The following is a 20059-nucleotide window of genomic DNA, read 5'->3' on the forward strand; positions in this document are numbered from 1 at the left end:
TTATCTTATAAACTGCAACTTCACTGCTAACATCCTAACAATTCTGAAGTGACAGTTTGAGCAGGAACAATAAACTCCAAATGCCAAATACAGGAATCAAAAGCAAATGTTAGTCTTTTCAGATTAGCACAGGTGAAAGGTCTTACCTAATATTCAGTGATTTTTTCCTGAGCTCAGTCCAATGAAAGTTCATGTCATCAAGACGTCTCTGTAGCAAAACCCCATCCTCTGCGCCTTCCAGACCTTTGAGTATTTTTTGTCCATTCTCATCCAAGTTATGGTAAGTATCAGTGTGAGTATCAATTTCTGACTGGAGATCCTGTCAAATAAGACAGATTATAAAACACATTTATTTTGTATCTATCGATTTGTCAGAAATGGGATCTTAAAGTCAGGACAATCACTGATCTGTGCCTGACTTCACACTTTACTCAATTCAATAATAAATTGGAAATAAAATTGACAACAAAATAAAACAAAACAAAAAATGCACTCTTGACATCACTGACCTTTACGTAATAAGTTTTTCTTTGCAGCATTTTGAGTCTAAGCCTTGGAAGAATACAAAGGTTTTGAGGCGCCTGCATTATGCCTGAGATAGTTACTCAGGAAAGCACAGACCCCTGTGTGCTTTCTGTTCAATAATGTGTGACTGGATAGGAACCAGCCTCAACATTTAATATTGCATATCCACCCTAATGGATACAAAACCATCATTCAGGGTAGTGGCCTTTCAGCAACACAACAGTTGAATAGGCCAGTCATAAAATTAGCTTTGTTTTGTTATAGAATAGAAAAGCATCACAGTTCTCAATTCTCTCTAAATTTTAAAGAGTTCTGGCATGTGAACATTCCTCAAACAGATGCCACATGCCAATTTGCAAATAGCTAAGCATATCCCAGCATACCAACCCACCTACAGGCTTGATTGGACTGGTTGTATAATATGGAGTGAGACTTCTGCTTTTCTGTACATCAAGCAGTTGTTTCCTTTTCAGCTTTATGCTCCTTCCTCCATGCATCCTCTCAAAGAGAGAAATATATTCTGACTGGATTCATGCTAGTAAACTCTGCTACCCCAATGTAGCAGGACTGACAACAGGAATAAATCCCAATTGAAAAACAGTTTACTCATGAGACAAACAGTTAAGGCACTCATTCCATGTAAATCATAAACTCAACTAAAACAACAAACTGTATCCTCCAAACAGCTAGGGAATAAGCGCATGTTCAAACTCGAGGTAAGTTTGAGGATCATGGGGATACAGAGCAGGTCCAACAGCAAATTTGATGTTTTATCCAATCACAGTTCCTCAGGTAATGCAATAATCTCTGCTGGTAATGCAGTAAAATATGAAGAACATCCAGAGTTGAACTAATAAGTGGCAAGTAATATTCAGGCAACATACGAGCCAGACAAAAACACAGCTCCAATAAAAAGTCAAACCACCTTCTCTTGTAATTCAATGGAAACATTTCTAAATCCTCCAGCCTCAACATCTTGTGGCAACCATTGTTGAAAACCTAAATGAGAATAGTTATAAATGTTGGGACTGGGTATGGAGACACAACTCCCTTTGGCTAATAAGCCAATTGATTCATTTCTCAGATCTCAGTCTCAAAAGTTTAATGATTCAAGAGCATTAGTCTCAAGTGAAGATAGTAGAAATGATTTTGTGCATATGGTTGAGATGATGGATAATTGGAATGAGTCTAATAGCCATCTCTGCTACGCGTTGTAAGAAGTATCATGTAAAATACCTGTTAGATTGTAGCAGCCTGGAATATTTTTGTACTAACAAGATGACGGGAAGAGCTCATAAAGACTTTGGAGTGACAACTTCCATTTGCTCAGTGGGTGCCTTTAGGATCAACCTGAGTGTTACATTTGTACAGTGCCTCCCAGGTCTCATTGGAACTATTCAGTTGGTAATTACACTGATCTGAGTTTACAGTTAGAAATAATGGCCTGCATTGTTATTTGATGGAGGTATTCCTGTTGCTCCAAAGATTGGGAATGAATTCACTCCTTTGAGGTCATTATATGAAGCAACTTCAGACATAGGTCTGACTCGAACAACCACTGAGCTGCCAGAAACTGAATTCTCTGGAAATCAAATCCCTGAGACGACATACCTCAGGTCTCTAAGTCTCTTAGAGACAAAACCATTGTGGTCACCCACTGTTCAATCTCACTTCACCGAGGGAGTACTTCATAGAAGTTGTATAAAAGAACTGAACTTAGTAAGTTCAGTTGACACAAAGGTTATTTCTGTTATTAAATAATTGTACAAAAAAAAGAGATAATTTTCTATGCTCTTCCTGCTGAATGTTGCAGTCAAAAATATCATTTGGGAAATAACATCCATGCCACACATATGGCAGCAAATGATCATCTCTAACAAGGAAGAATTGAACTATCTTCCTTTTACAATCAATAGTGTTACCATCACTGAATCAGCCACCATTAGCATCTTGGGGATTACTATTGAACAGGCACCCAGTCATACAAATACTGTACCTATAAGACCAGGTCAGAAATTTGGAATTCTGAGATTGGAAACTAAGTGTACGACTCTCAAAAGCTTTCTCACTCCCTATGAGGCACAAGTCAGGCATGTGATGGAATACTGTCCACTTAGAGATTCACAGAGTTATAGAGTTGTACAGCATGGAAACAGACCTTTCGTCCAACTCGTCCATGCTGACCAGATATCCTAATTGAATCTAGACCCATTTGCCAGCGTTTGGTCCATATTCTTTTAAACCTTTCCTTTTCATATAACCATCCAGATGCTTTTTAAATGTTGTAATTGTTCCAGCCTCCACCCAGTTCCTTTGGTAGCTCCTTCAATACACGCACCACCCTCTGCATGAAAAAGTTGCTCCTTAGGTTTCTTTTAAATCTTTCCCCTCTCACCTTAAACATATGTCTTCTTATTTTTGACTCCCCCACCTGGGGAAAAGACCTGGTCTATTTACCCTAGCTATGCCCTTCATGATTTTATAAACCACAATAATGTCCATCCTCAGCCCCTGATGCTCCAGGGAAAACAGCCCCAGCCTATTCAGCCTGTCCCTATAGTTCCAACCCTCCAACCCTGGCAACATCCTTGTAATTTTTTTCTGAACCCTTTCAAGTTTCACCACATTCTTCCTATAGCAGGGAGACCAGAATTACATGCAGTATTCCAGTAGTGGCCTAGCCAAAGTCCTGTACAACTGCAACATCACCTCCCAACCCCTATACTCAATGCACTGACCAATGAAGGCAAGCATACTAAATGCCCTCTTCACTATCCTGTCTACCTGCAACTCCACCTTCAAGGAACTATGAACCTGAACTCCAAGGTCTCTTTGTCCTCAGGAGGGTTGATGGAATCTAAGATAAAAATACCCACTTCATCGGTACACAAACCACTATGTTAAAGATTCATTAGTGTGTACCATATACTAAACCTCCATTGCAATTACTTTCCAAACGCTCAAACTCCTATAAGTATGAGGCCATCCAATGCATGGAATGTCAGCAATTGCACATTCTCTTCTAAATCGCTAAGTTGAGTCGAAACTATATCATAATTGAATGTAAAATGAATGATCTTATGCTGTAGTTATACAGGGCATTAGTGAGATCACATCTCAAATACTGTGTGCAATTCTGGTCTTCTTATGAAAGGAAGGATGACAATGTGTTGGAGGCAGTTCAGAGGAGGTTTACTACATTGATGCCTGCCATGAGTGGGTTTGCAAAATAAGCACTGTTTGGACAGTTTGAGTTTGTTTCCATTGGAGTTTAGAAGATTGAGGGCTTGTTTGAAGAAAGTGCAGAAGATCCTGAATGGTGTTGATAAGATGGACATGGAAAGGATGTTCTTCCTGTGAAACAGACCAGAATTAGCAGAGCACAGTATTAACCCTTTTAAGACAGGGATGAGGAGGATACTTTTCTTTCTGAGGGTTGTATGATATTCGAATGCTCTGTCTCAGAAGGTAGTGGATGTTGGGTTATTAAATATTGTTACTGCAGATGGAGACAAACTTTTGTAAAACAAGGAAGTCAAGGGGAGTAGTTAGGAACATAGAATGTGAAACATCAATTGATCTTATTGAATAGCGTCGCAGGCTTGAGGGGACAAATGGCTTACTTCTGCTCTCATTTCATATATTTGACTAATATTAAGTAAAAAGATTTCCATGAAGAAATCTATGTTGGCAGTACAAAGTGGTGCTTTTAGCGAGGCTGGACACACAAAAAAAATACAATCAGGATCAAACGTGGACAATACAAGCTTGCTGTGCCATTCAATAAGATCACAGCTGATCTTCCACCTCAGCTTTATCATGCAGGACTATGTCCATATGCTTAATTGTGACAGTATTCAAAAATTAATCAACCTCTGTCTTGAATAAACTCAACTTCTGAGCACCTACAATTCCCTGGGACAAAGATTCAGAAACACTTGAGTAAAGGAAATTCTCCTCAACTCGGTTTTAAATGTTTGCCCCTTTATTCTGAGACTGTGATCTTAGTTCTAGACACTGAGACACTGGAAACATCCTCACCTCACAACATCTAACCTGTCAAACCAACTCATCATTATTTTAAACTTTACTTTGATCACCTCTCAATCTTCTCATTTCTAGGCAAAATATTTATGTTATATGAAAAAAGTGGCAAAAAAAACCTCGATCTCTCCTATTGCAACCTCCAAGGTACGTACTGAAAAAGACCGATGTGCATTTGAGTCAGGACCCTTTCAGAACACACAATGCTCAGTTTACGGCTTAAAACTGACCGCGATTCAGACCCTATATGCAATGTCATAGGAAGCCACCTAGAATATTACATATATATAACAAACACATTTTAAGAATTTTATATCAACACTCATTACATAATTCAAGCCAAGAGCAGGAAAGTGGAACCGATTCACCTTTTGTCAACTTATTTATGAGGCCCAAATAGATTACACAGTAAGCTAGCGATAGAAATACTACAGTTGTATTCTCAAACATTTAAAGAGCAACCTTTCAAATCAGGTTGAAGCAAACTTATCGTTTACAACCCAAATGCAAACATTCAATATGATAGTAAGTAAAACACGTTAATATTTCTTCATAAAATTTATATGTACTCTTACTCTGCCATGAAGTGATTTATTATGGCTGCTCATCTTATTGATATGTTTTCTATTTTATCCTTATATAGCTCATTAAGCAATAAAATTCTGTTTATGCACAACCATTAATTGAAGTGATAGATCTTAAGCCCAAAAGCTGCAGGACAACACAAATGAGTTTTCGCAAACATAAAAAGCCTGGAAATGACTGCCAGAGAAGCTATTGTAGACACCACATACCTGTATCAAACATGATGCTGGTACTTTAGGGGAGTTAACTTCATTTAAACGGCACAGAGTGATTAGCTACATACCAGCATTTCTTTTTAATTCACTTATGGAACTTAGGCTTTGCTGGCTGGCCAGCATTTATTACCCATTCCTTGTTGCCCTTCAAAAGGTGGTGGTGAGCTGCTTTCCTGAACTGCTGCAGTCCATGTGCTGTAGGTAGATCCATGCTGTTTAGGAGGGAATTCAAGGATTTCGTTCCAACAACAGTGAAGGAATAGTGATACATTTCCAAGCCAGGATGGTGAGTGGCTTAAAGCAGAACTTGCAGGTGGTGGTCTTCTCATGCGTCAGCTGCCCTTGATCTTCTGGATAGAAGGGGTCATGGGTTTGGAAGGTGCTGTCTAAGGATCGTTGGTGAATTTCGGCAGTATATCTTGCAGATAGTACACACTGCTGCTGTTAAGCATCGGTGGTGGAGAGAGTGGATGTTTGTGAATGTGGTGCCAATCAACCATGGAGTTTTCATCCTGAGTATTCTTGAGTGTTGTTGGGGCTGCACTGATCCAGATGAAGTGGTGAGAATTCCATCACACTCCTGACTTGTGCCTTGTAGATGATGGACAGGCTTCGGTGAGCTAGGAGGTGAGTTACTTAATGCAGTATTATTAGCCTCTGACCTGCTCTTGTAATTATATGGCGAGTTTCTGGTCATGGGTAACCCCCAGGATGCTGATAGAAGGGGTATCAGTGATGGAACACCACTGAATGTCAATGGATGGTGGTTGGATTGTCTCTCATTGGAGATGGTCATTGTCTGGCATTTGTGTGGTGTGAATATACTTGCCACTTTTCAGCCCAAGCTTGGATATTGTCCTGGTCTTGTTGCAATTGTATATGGTCTGCTTCAGTATCCAGTGAGGAGTCGCATATGGCATTGAACATTGGGGAACATATCCCCACTTCTGCCCTTATGATGGGGGGGGGGAAGAATATTGATGAAGCAGCTAAAAATGATTCAGCCTAGGATATTGCCCTGAGGAAGTCTTGCAGAGATATCATGGATCTGAGATGATTGACCTCCAACAACATCAACTATGTTCCGAATTACCAGGTAAGACTCCAACCAATGGAGAGTTTATTTTCCTGATTCGCATTGATTCCAGTTTTGCGAGGGTTCTTTGATGCCACGCTTTGTCAAATACTGCCTTGATATCAAGAGCTGTCATGCAGCGTTGGTCTAGTGGTATTATCGCTGGACTGTTAATCCAGAGACCGAGCTGAGAAATTATTTCTGATGGTCAGGAAATCTAAAACATAGGATCAGGATTATGGGTTGATCATTTATGACTGAGATGGGGAAGAATCTCTTCACTCAAAGGGCTGTGAATTCTTGGAATTCTCTGCCCTGAAGTGTTGTGGAATTTCCATAACTGAATATGTTAAAGTTTGGGATGAACTAATTTTTGGTCTCCCAGAGAATCAAACAATATGAAGAGTGGGCATGAAAGTGGAGTCAAAGTCCATGATCAGCAATGATCATACTGAATGGCAGAACAGGCTTATCAGTGGTCCACTTCCACTCGTATACCATGTGTGCATGCATCTTGCATCTTGTAGAAGGTGAACATGCTGTGGGAGTCAGGAGGTATTTTACTCACCCAGATTTTCTAGCATCTGCCCTATGTTGTAGCACAGTCTTTATTTAGCCAGTCCGATTAAATTTCTAGTCAATGGTAATGTCATTTAATGTCAAAGGTAGATAGTTATCTGTAGTGTGGAGCTGGAGGAACACAGCAGGCCAGGCAGCATCAGAGGAGCAGGAAAGTTGATGTTTCAGGTCAGGAACCTTCTTCAGTTCAGATGGTAGATCTTGCTATTTCCAGATGGTTATCTATCTCTCTTTTGTTACAGATAGTTATTGTTTGGCATTTGAGTGCATATGGATACAGATAACATCAGTCATATAATTCCAGGCTATTGTCACTATCCTCATAATTTATTGATAAAATTGGCTTTTATTTTGATAGGAACAGCCCTAAATTATACAGTTTCTCTCCTGCAAATAAGATCCTTGCTGTGCTTATGAATCTCAGAACCAGAAAAATAACAAGTCTTCGTTTCAAATAATAAATATTCACAGTCATATATCCGTATACATTGAGCAAGATCCTCCGAGTATAAAAGCCAAATTCTAAGGGTGCTAGAAATCTGCTGCTTACAATGAGCATGACCAAATGCAGACTGGGTGACTGCCTTGTGGGACATCACTTAGCTGTCTGTTAGAATAGCCCTGACCCTCCTGTTGCTTGTCATTTCAATAAATCACCACGCTCTGATGCAAACATTTCTGTCCTGGGCCTGCTACAGAGGTCCAATGAAGCACAACACAAGCTTGAGAAACAACACCTCGCTTTCTGCTCAGGAACTTTACAGCCTCAAGGAGTAAATAAAGAAATTTACAACTTCCGAGCATGACCACTCAGTTCATGATTTTTATCAGCTCCTCCCACCAACACATATAAACACAAATAATGCCGTGTCTTGCTTGTGTTCTGTTGACTTTGCTGTCAGATGAACAAACCCATTTTCTCCTTCTCACACCCTCATTTACAACCATTTCACGTCTCTATCTTTTCTTCACCACCACCAGCAATCCCTTTGTCTTTGGCTCTGGGTATCCTCACTATATGTTCCACTTGCTCCTCCTCCCCTTCTGTCTACAGTGTAAAATCCACCTTCTTTCAACCCTTTCAGTTCTGAAGAAGGTCAACAATTACGCGACACCAGGTTATTGTCCAACAGGTTTATTTGAAGACACAAGCTTTCGGAGTCTTGCTCCCTCTTCAGGTGTCAGTGTCTAAAGAAGAACCACATTGTTAAAATGCTAACTCAGTTTCTTTTCACAGGTGCTCCCAGGCATACTGAGTTTCTCCAACACTCTGTGTTTATCCTTGAAGTATAACGGTTAGGGCCATATTTCTTTTCACTAGTTCTTTGTTTTAAAAGGAAAAATGTGTTTGAATTAAATAAAAGTTACCGCAGCAAGGAAACTGATTTCTTTGATCCTGTTTTATCATGTGTAAACGATGATGAAATAGTCAGCTTTTGTAACTGACTGTTGGAACCATAACGACTGTGGATAATGATAAAATAAAGTGTCTTGTAATGTTCAGATAGCACCAAGAATAAGTTAATAGCACAATTCATTTCAGACACAGAGCTCAAATTTCACTTTGGGCATGGATGAAAACCTTGTGGTTATAGATTAATTGCTCGTTGGACGCTACCTGCCTGATACCCTGTGTGAACAGGTAAGTCAGGCAGTGTGTATCATAGGCAGCTAATTCATAGCCTCTAACTGTTTACCAGTGCCACAGAAGAAAATTACCATCTTTTCTCCCAGTATGTTGAAATCTGTGCAGTATTGCATGACATAAAACAATAGTGCTACTCAGAACTCTCAAGACAATCTAAGAAAGAACTTGCGGCTATTAATGGCCTTTTTTCTTTCATGCATTAGTGAATTCCCCGAGTGCCCTGTACTGGCATATATAACTTGGGTTGGCAACCCACACTGAAATATCAAGCTTTAACCTGCATATCAGGTTCTACATGTAGCTCTAAGCATTGTTCTTACAACTGTTACTCACTATACTGTAAAACACCACAGATCACTTCTTCTATTTTTACAAAACCCTTTGTTGCCCATCAACATGCATCTACATAGGTTGCAGAGAGAGAGAAACAAAAACTTGTTTGAGGTTTCCTGTTGCTTTCTCCACAGTAACACCTTGGCAAATTAGAGTCAACTTGCCAACCAATCAAATACCATTGATCCTGCTGAGTATATTGTTGTGATGTTCTGAAGTCTGGCATTCTTGTGTTCATCCTGATGAGTGCAGGATGAAAAGCTTTGACAATTTTTACAATAATATTCATGTATTAGTGAGGGAATGCTGCTGGGTCAGGATACAGGTTTGCTATCATTCTGAATGAGGAATCTCTACAGACATATAATGACTTCTCTTTTTGTTCCCACTGATATCTGTTCCTGAACCAATATCACTGCAAACTGAAGAGCAGGTCTTTCATTCGATTGCCAGCTGGATTTTGCCGCAAACATTACAATGGTTCTGAGCAATATTTTAACTTTTGAACTTATTTATAGTGATATTTGAAGTATCTCATGCTTAAATAACTAATTGACACTCCAGGAACTATTTCAGATGGAATCACATCATATATAGGGCTACAACAAGTCAGAATCTCAGAATCCTGCAGTAAGTCACTTCCAGACCCCTCAAAGCCTGTCCACAATAAATGTGGTTTGTGATGGAATACTCACACTTGATTGGATGAATGCAGTGCTAAAAACACTCAAGATGGCTGACGCCATCCAGGACTAAGCAGCTCACTTTATTGGCACCAGATCCACAAAGATTAATTCCCTCCACCAGTGGCGGACAGTAGCAAAAGTATGTACCATCTACAAGATACATTGCAGAAATTCAGTGAGGTTCCTTTGACCGCACCTAACAAATCCACGACCACCACCATCTAGGAGGTCAAGGACAGCAGGCACATGGGAATACCATCATCTCTCCTCAACATTCACCATTCTGACTTGGAGCTATCTCACAGTTCCTTCAATGTTACTGGGTCAAAATCCTGAAACTTACTCCATAACGGTATTGTGGGTCTACCTGCAGCAAATGGATTGCAGCAGTTGAAGAAGGCAGCTCATCGCCATCGTCTGCTGGACAACTAGTAATAAATATTGGCCCAGCCAGTAAAACTCATATTCCCTAAATTAATGAAAGACATAAAGATTTCCAAGGAATTGTCTTTTAAAGAATGAACAATTTCAAATAAAAGGAAAGACAAAAATTTAGTCCCAGCTGACTGATTTTACAGCTTTAAAAGAAACATATCCAGAAAAAAAAATCACCTATCACTTTTCAGAGCTGACAGACTTGCTCTGTGATTGCACTCTCATTTAGTTTCATTTCAAAGAATTGGAGATTTCTTACAAAGGCCACTCAAATGGACTAAGGTCTCTGTTAAAATAGCATAGGGTTGAATTTGGTGCCAGAACATTAATGGTTCCTTGAATAACAAGATCAATGCAATTGATCAATATAGAAATGGTTAACATGCCGGAACCATCATCACAGTATCACAAAGTGGTGCCAAGTGCAAGGTGGTATTATCCAATCACTGTAAATTAATCTCTGACTAATTAGGGTCACCAAGACCATGTATGGATTTTATAATAAACACCTCTGCAAGGAAGTTCTCAAGTCAATTCAGAAACCTGATTATCACGCAAACCTGATACCCAACAAAAAGCAACTGTTAGCTGTTTAATTAGTAACAAGTCTTATTACAACCGACATTAATTCAGAATTAGCTCCCAGTTATTACTTCACAGCAGAGTTGGGTAGTTGAGTACTTACTCATTTGTGGATTGGAAGGCAGCACGTTAGCATTCCATGTCAGTGAAATGATGCGCGGGGTGGGGGGGGGGGGGGGGGGGGAGATGAGGTGCGCGCGGTGGTGGTGCATTGTCCCTTTAAAAGATGATGTGCTTTTTCTGTGCGAGAATCAAAAAATAGTCTGTGGGCAGCTTGTGGGTTGCAGGTGCACAATGAGCTCCTGAAATTGAAATATTTGTATCAATGGCTATATGGTTAGCAATCAAAGCAACAGTTTTGTTTTGTTTTGTTAGCAAGGCAACCAGTTTGTATATCCAACAATTAATTTAAACCAGGCACTTAGAGACTAAAAAACAATGTAATTTAAATCTGATGGATTTGACAACATAGGACCAATCCTATTCTAAGAAAAAGGGTATAAAAGAAGAGGGCATTTAAAAATCTGTGTGAGAGCAACTGCCATCTGATAGAGTTAACAACCTATCAGCTCTAAAGAGAAAATCACTGGCTATCACAGAATTCTGTAAGCTCTCGGAAAACCATCATCTAAACAAAGGTATAACAGCTCTCTTAAGTAATATTCCTGATACAAGAATTTGATAGAGAAAGGCGTTCCTGACTGAAGAACAGCAGAGAAGGCACAGAACATTCTGGAAGACATATTCCAGCTGTAATTTCAAGAGACAAAGTTTTAACTTTTTTTCATTATTTTGATTTATGTAAGTGGGTCTTGTATTTATTGGAACAGCATAACATTAGAATTTTGTTTTTCTTGGGAATTGCTAACATTGAAACATAGAAGATAGGAGCAGGACAAGGTCATTTGGCCCTTCAAGCCTGCTCCACCATTTATCACAATCATGGCTGATTGTCCAACTCAAGACCCAATCCTTCTTTCTCCCTATAACCTTTGATCCCATTCACCCCAAGTGCGACATCTAGCTGCCTCTTGAATACATTCAATGTTTTGGCATCAACTACTTCCTGTGGTAATGAATTCCACAGGCTCACCACTCTTTGCGTGAAGAAATGTCTCCTTATCCCTGTCCTAAATGGTCTACCCTGAATCCTCAGACTGTGGCCCTGGTTCTGGACACACCCACCAGGGGAAACATCCTCCCTGCATCTACCCTGTCCAGTTGTGTTGGAATTGTATAAGTCTCTATGAGATTCCCCCTCATTTGTCTGAACTCCAGCGAAAACAATCCTAACCTAACCAATCTCTCCTCATACGTCAGACGAACCATCCCCGGAATCAGCCTGGTGAACCTTCACTGTACTCCCTTGAGAGCAAGAGCATCCTTCCTCAGAAAAGGAGACAAAAAGTGCACACAATATTCTAGTTAGTAGTCAAGGGGGAAATTGTTCAGTTTGTTAACGGTTCAGTTAATTTGTTCACCATTAGAATTGGATAAATAAATTGTTACTTGTCGATTATAGAGTGAGTGAAAGGAGTTCATTTCATTTAACCACTCCTTTATAACCGATTGGGAGTGACAGGCAGTTTTATACCACTTGTCATACTTCTTTTAACAGATTATAGGGCGAGGTGAGCATCTCTGGGTGTTTCGGTTTTAGTTATTGTGGCAGTGGGGGTGGGTGTGGGGGGTGTCAACCTCCACTTTATGACATATGTCTGTGGTTTGTTAGCTTTGTGATAATTGCACTTTATGAAAAATTATGTACAATAACGGATTCAGCAAGGTGATTTTAACTTTGTTCATTTCAGCTAATATCTAACAGCCTGATGGTGGTATATAACACATATATTTAAATCAGCACAGATAACAGATGTACATTTAATAACAACAGTCTTCTGTGAAGAACAAAAACTGCACATTAAAAAAAAACATAAATAAATAGAAGAAAACTCAACTTTATGAAATACTGGATGGGATCCCATGCCAGTGGCCATCACAGTGACAGGTGCATTCAATTTCCAGCAAACAACTGCTTTCAAAGATGCAACGGGGATCTGTGTTTGTTCTCACAATCTTCGATCCCTAAATGTATCAAGGCTGGTACTGGTGCACCAGATGACATGGCTTCATTTCATTTCCCTGTGATGGAGCTGACTGTTACAGCCTGGGCAGTAGCCTTTAGCAACATAGCTGGCTTCCCCCAGGTGCAGGTTGCTTTGTTGTGTTGATAGCACTGTAGCATTATGCAGCTGACTTCATCAGTAGAAAAGGATTCTATTCCTTCAATGTACAAGTCATCTGTGACCATTGTTACCACAGCTTAGAAGCGTGCGCCTGGTACCCTGGGAGCTGTTAGTATGTCAATACCCTTGAGAACTGCTATGTTCCTTCTTTGCTTTGAGGGCTGATTTCCTCAGATGGAGATAGGGGGATACCCTGTTCAACCATGGCTGCTGACCCCATTATTTAACCTTGACTGAGACTGAGTGCAAATGCAATGCAGCCCATTCCTCAACCGGGGCCCTAATGGATAAGATGATAGACCTACTGTAGATGAGGTTCTAATACTTGGATTAGTTTGGGGTGGGGGCAGTGCTAGCAGTAGGCTAGTGTGCTCCGCATAATCCTTGCACGCTGTGCTTTGCATAACTGGAGCAGGCAAAGAAGGGATGAGATGGAAACTGAAGAACTGGGGGAGAGGCAGCAGTCTTTGTAGCTTTTAGTTCTTATAGCTGCAGTTACAATGATGGTAAGTCAGACAGATGATGTAGTAAAACAGCAGTACATTTCCAAATGTGAACATGTACTTGTAATGTCACATTTGTTCCCTAAGAAACATTACATTTTTGTTCTCCTCCCCTACCCTTGACCTATACCATGAAAGGTAGCTCCAGCACTTGACCCAATGCGTGGCTGGGCTTTTAAAATGGTGCTGGTGCCTGGGAACCTTGCAATGATGAGTTCCTCCAATATTGCTGAGTGGATGACAGCACTGATGTACACATGTTGCACAGCTAATGGAGCGATCTGCAAAGAATACGCTTAATCAACCTGCTAGGACTCATGGTGAGAAAGCCACCATGGAACTCCCCAACACTGACACGACCAACTTCTGGTAAAATGCAGCCTAAAGAGTCTAGCACAGGGGTCACAGAAACATTGAGGACAATACAGTTTGCCTCTTTGTTGTGATTGATGGCACCATTAGTATCTGAACAAAGAACTGATAAATCTTGGCTAATTTAAATGTCATACATTGCAGAAAGGCAAACAGAACTTTTGAATTTCAAACATACAGTGAGATAAAATCATGTACCATTTATTTCATAATTGGTATGTGCCAATCTGGAGTTGAGTATCCTAATAAATGACACATTCCACCTGTTAAACAAGCACTGGGAAAGTTTCAAGCTCTGTGCATGCTGCAAAGATTGTTTTTCAAATAACAGTTACCAACAAACAAAAATGCAGACCAAACGAATAGGGCAAAATTTGAAAAGCATGGCACCGTTTAACATTTAAAAATAAGGGTTGTGAATTTTTTTAGGTAGCCTCAAGATATCTAGTGAAATACTGTCATGTTAAATCATATGAGCTCAGGGACAGCAAGTTCTATTACACGGAAACAATAAATGTTCTGGGAAAGTAGATATTTGATTACAAATATGCCATGCCACTGTAACAATATGAGATATTCTCTCTGAAATGCCTCACATGCAGAGTAGCTAATTTTAGTTGTACTATTACACGGAGAGTTCAAGAGAAAAAGAACAAATGGCTTGAGTTTTCTTCTTAAGCAGAGCTTGTACATCGCCTGGCAGTCAACTCAGACTGGATCCAAGATCACTTCTGTTAATGACTTTTCATTATCTTTGAACTGAAGTTTCATCTTTTACATACCATGGATGGTAATGCAACCATGACCAGTCAAACAGATTATTATTTTAATTCACTAGTATTAGCAGGGTCTCATAGTCTTCAAATGAAAAAAAGAATGGTACAATGCAATCATACAACTGATGATAAGAACTATGAATCAGTACTATGAAAAAAACACTGTAACCTAAAGGTAATACAATTATTTCACTTGATTAATGAATTTCCAAACTCAAAATAGTATCACAACACTTTACTCACTCTTCTAATAATAAGAGAACTTTTTCAAAGGAAGAGTGTAATATGACAGCAGGGTGAAAAAACAGATAATTAGTAGGATAAAGTATGTTGGAGCATAAAAATTGAATGGCCTTTTTCTGTGCTGTAGATTCTACATAACCCAGATCGACTTCTCCAATACATCCTGATAGAATATTTATGTATTCACCTCCAATTCAAGGTAAGGGAGGTTGGCACCATGTGGGAAGAGAAGGTCTATAAGATTGTTGTTATGATTCTACGACTTCCCGAAGGTACACAAACCGGAAGTACCCCTCAGACCCATCGTCTCCCTGCCAGGCACGCCATCACATCGATTAGCCAAGCAGCTATAAAGGAGACTAAAGCACCTTGTCAGCAAGTCACCCCACTCAATCCACTCAGCCCAGGAGTTCCTCAATTCCATCAATGACATAAGAATAGATGACAACGAGGCCATGGTATCATTTGATGTTACTGCCCTATTCACATCGAAAGACATACCACTAACAAGAGAAACAATAACAGCACTACTAAAACAAGAGCAAGACCCTAGTGACACCATCTCCACAGACAACATGCTGAACAGACCGGACCTATGCCTCACTACCCACTTTACCTTTAACGGTCAAATATATGAACAGATCAACGGGACACCCATGGGATCACCTATCTCCGGACTCATAGCTGAAGCGGTGATACAGAGACTTGAAAGTATGGCCCTTCCGCTAATCCAATCAAAACTATGGATACGCTACGTGGACGACACCTTCATCATTATTAAACGGACCAAACTACAGGAGACACACAAACGAATAAACAACACCCTCACTGGGATCAGATTCACCAGAGAGGAGGAGGAGAACAAACAGTTCCCATTCCTGGATGTCATGGCAGAGCGCAGGACAAATGGGGAATTCCTAACAAAGGTACACAAGAAAGCCACACATACTGACCAAGTACTGAATTTCAATAGCAACCACCCTAACACACACAAACGAAGTTGCGTGAGAATATTATTTAAACAGGCAGCAACACTGGAGCAGCACAGAGCTATGCCAATAAGAAGACGAGTACCTCTTCCAGGTGTTCAAGGCCAACTGATACCCGAAAAACTGGATCAGAAGATGCCTATCACATGCACGACAACAGGAAGATACTACACGCCCCGACACACTCACCACGCTACCTTACATCAGGAACACATTTGAACTGACCGCAAGACTGCTACGACCACTGGGCATCAGAGTAGCACAGAAACCAACATCAACCCTACACCCGGACCAAAGACCCACTACCCACTATGGACATGACCAATGTCATATAAAAGATTCTCTGCAAAGACTGCGACAAACACTACATTGGACAAACAGCAAGGAAATGAACCACAAGGGTACATGAACATCAACTGGCAACAAAAAGACACGACCAATACTCACTCATCTCCATCCACATGAATAAGGACAACCACCAATTCGATGGGAAAACACCAGGATCCTGGGACAGGCAAAGCAGAGACAAGAACGGGAATTCCTAGAAGCCTGGTACTCCACTAAGAAAGCCATTAATAAACACATAGAGCTAGACCACATATACACTCCATTGCAAAGGAAAACCGGAAGTGAGGTAATCCAGCACAACGGACACCAGAGTTCAAATACCAGGCGGGAAAACACAGCAGCGCTTTATCGGAGGCTGCACTGATGATGTTACCTAGCAGGGTAATGAAACTTCTGCGGAACAACAAACCAGCTCGGCAAGCCAACCAACCTCAACAGGGAAGAGAGGGTGGATTACTTACGAATGGCTTAATCAATTGTGAGCTTAACACCAATGAAACAATGCTAACTCCAAATGAAAGCCCAGAAAGCTAAACATGTTACTCAGACCAAGCAAACTCGACAATGAGATACAGGTCTTCAAATGTTGCAGCAAGTTGTGATGAAGGGATGGCTAGAAAGAATCCAAGACACCGGGATGAAGTGATCGCATAATATGGCATCTTTTACAGACAAACTGGAGTAATTCTACCTAAATAGACTAGGAAAGTGAATCTGAAGTGCATCCAGGCAAACAAACTACCAAAGAATTTAGTCCGATCCATGTGAAGCAAGAGAAAGGCTCTACTGGCCAAACATCAGCAATGAGAATAAGGACCACATCAGCCTATGCAATGTTTGTAATGAACATCAATCTATACAAGCTGACATGCCATTCATGACAGCCCAGAGGGACCATGGATGAATATTGAGCAGGCCTCTTCTTGAATGACCACAGTACAAAATCAGACATCTGTGTGAACCAGAGAAGCTGTTCCTTCATGACAGACAGCTGATGAGGCAGATATTATTTAATACAATAGATCAGTCACTATAATTACGATAGCACTAAGTCTTGGTCTTGTAACAACATTCCCCTGAGAAGCCACATCAGTCCAGGAAGTGGCAGAAACCAGGTGTACAGGCAACAACGCCTTGCATGCATGCCATAAAAGGATGGTAATTATAAAGACTATATATGAATGTGTGCACAGGGAGAAATGTAATTATAACAAACTAGAAAGGACAAGTGGATTTTCTCTCATGTGTGATAATTTTCCTTCTGTATTATGTGGAATAACTTGCAAATTATAGCGCATGCAAATATGATTCTAATGGAAGTGGGAACGTTTGGATAAACAGTTACCTTCATATCCTGTGTTTTACCATATGAAAGCTCTGGATGCCATCAGATACAACGAAAGGTTTTGAGATGAGCCATTTTACACACCACATGAAATACCCAAAGGACAGCAGTGGTTCAAGAAGGCAGCTCACTATCACCTTCACAAGGCAAACTCAGCATTAATGATAAAAGCTAGCCCAGCCAGCAACGGCTACATTCCATGAACAAATTAAAACAAAAATCCAAAACTGCTTCTGGACATTCAAGCAAAATATCCACAATTCCTTATCTTAACCAATGATCACTGGTTTTAATTAAAGTTTTTCCGAAACATATGATTAAAAAAAGATCCTTTGTCATTTGTCTGGCAGTGCTGCTCAAGGTCACCAGCAGGTTAGTTATCAGTATCATGTCCATTTTTATTCCTCTGTGTAGTATTTTAAACCTTTTTGTATTCAATTTCATCTTTTAACTCACATATTTGCTTCAGCTCGGGTTGCAATTTTTCAGGTGCCTCCTTTGAGACCACTCCCTACTCCAGTTTGTCCTGATGAAGGGTCCCGACCCGCAAAGTCAACTTTCCTGCTCCTCTGATGCTGCCTAGCCTGCTGTATTCCTCCAGCTCCACACTGTATTGACTTTGACTTCCAGCATCGGCAGTTCTTGCCATCTCCCAGTTTGACCAACCTACTTTGGGGTTTCTGAATCTGTTACAATATAAATTGGAAACTGTCGAGATCCCAACTTCAAACCCTGGGGATTTTCATTCAGTGGTTCTCCTCACCATGTTATAACTTACAAAAGTGAAATAACCAAACATCATTGTCTACCCTCGAAACTATCTTCCAGGATCTACCTTGAACAAAGTATGTCTACAGGGAGAAATTCATTTCATGTTACTCTGGTACAAAAGTGAAACTAAATGCACAAGCTTTCAGCGACTTTGGTAAGACCAAAACTGATGCACAATTTTCAGCTGCATTCGGCCAATTTTTGCACCTCTTGTATGAGAATTTATATTGACAGAGTTGGTGTGAGGGAGTGCGGTAGCATGGAAAAACCAATAGCAGGGATCTTGGGTGGAGGGATTTGGCGAATGAAACTCTATTCTAGCACAAGAGAAGTCTGGGGATTGATGCTTTTCTTTCTCGGCCACAAGAAAAGCTGAAAAGTAAAACCAGACCTTTTACACCTCTTCTGGTACAGGATCCTACTTCGAGCAGGTTTTAGGGAGCTGGCACTGACCCTCATTACTGCCTATTGAGGCCTCAGCTTGAAATTGTTGTTTGATTTCTGACGGTATCCCAGGACCAGCTTGCTTGTCTTGCTCACCTGGAGTATAATTTAGATACGTGTGAGGTGCTAAATTTTGGAAAGACAAATCCGGGCAGGACATATACGCTTAATGGTAACATCCTTGGGAGTGCTGCTGAACGAAGAGACCTTAGATTGCATGTTCATATTTCCTTGAAAGTAGAGTCACAGGTAGACATGGTAGTGAAGAAGGCGTTGGTATGCTTGTCTCTATTGGTCAGTGCATTGAGTATAGCAGTTGGAAGGTCATGTTGTGGCTGTACAGGATGTTGGTTAGGCCACTTTTGGAATACTGCATTCAATTCTGTTCTCCTTGCTATAAGAAAGGTGGTGTTCAAAAAAGATTTACAAAGACGTTGCCAGGGTTGGAGGGTTCGAGCTATAGGGAAAGGCTGAATAGGCTGGAACTATTTTCCTTAGAGCGTTGGACACTGAGGGGTGACCTTATAGAAATTTATAAAGTCATGAGGGGCATGGATAGGGTGAGTGTCCAAGGATATTTCCCCAGGGTGGAGAAGTCCAAAACTAGAGGGCATAGCTTTAAGATGAGAGGGGAAAGATTGAAAAGGGACCTCAGGGGCAACATTTTCATGCAGACAGTGGTGCATGTATGGAATAATCTGCCAGAGGAAGTGGAGGAGGCTGGTGTAATTACAACATTTAAAAGGTATTTGGATGGGTACATGAACAGGATGGGTTTAGAGGGATATGGGCCAAATGCTGGCAAATGGGACTAGATTAATTTAGGATGTCTGGTCAACAAGGATGAATTGACCGAAGTTTCTGTTTCTGTGCTGTACACCTCTGTGACTCTATCTGGTCGTAAGACCAGGTGGCATGGGATCATGGCTGGAAGGAAATGTGATCATTGCTCTTACGGAAGTCCTGATATATGACTGCACCTCACTCCTTCATTTAATTTCTGTTTGGTAGAATGGCAGTTGAAATCATGACAATAGATTCTAAACAGAGTTGCAACTTAGAAAGACAGTTAGTTCTTCCCGCAAGGCACAAGCTATTTAACTATCTGGTGGGCAGAATTAACAGGGTAGAATCAACATTCTAACTAAGTACTCCAGAGGTATTGATTCCACTGTGATTTGATTTACAATTAGGCCATAATTCTGAGGCACAATTCATTCTTCAAATAGACTTTGCTATTACAATGCTCAGACAGTGTTAAGAGAGGTCCCAAAGGAGAAAATAAACAAAAACACCTGCTCTTCAGCACTGACTA

General features: G+C 40.5%; 1 protein-coding gene across 3 annotated transcripts in view; it reads right to left on the reverse strand.

The window, feature by feature from the left end:
* The window catches only part of dmd (dystrophin), a 1291331-nt gene that overhangs the window by 221918 nt on the left and 1049354 nt on the right, over positions 1-20059 (reverse strand). For 2 of the 3 annotated variants that reach the window (XM_048602828.1, XM_048602824.1), the window contains exon 53: positions 147-319. In XM_048602828.1, the coding sequence (XP_048458785.1) occupies positions 147-319 (173 nt within the window). Of the gene's footprint in view, positions 1-146; positions 320-509; positions 632-20059 lie in introns of those variants that run through there. The other variant, XM_048602825.1, reaches the window with a different exon arrangement.

Source organism: Rhincodon typus, chromosome 11, assembly GCF_021869965.1.
Source record: "Rhincodon typus isolate 14 chromosome 11, sRhiTyp1.1, whole genome shotgun sequence".
Lineage (NCBI taxonomy): Eukaryota > Metazoa > Chordata > Chondrichthyes > Orectolobiformes > Rhincodontidae > Rhincodon > Rhincodon typus.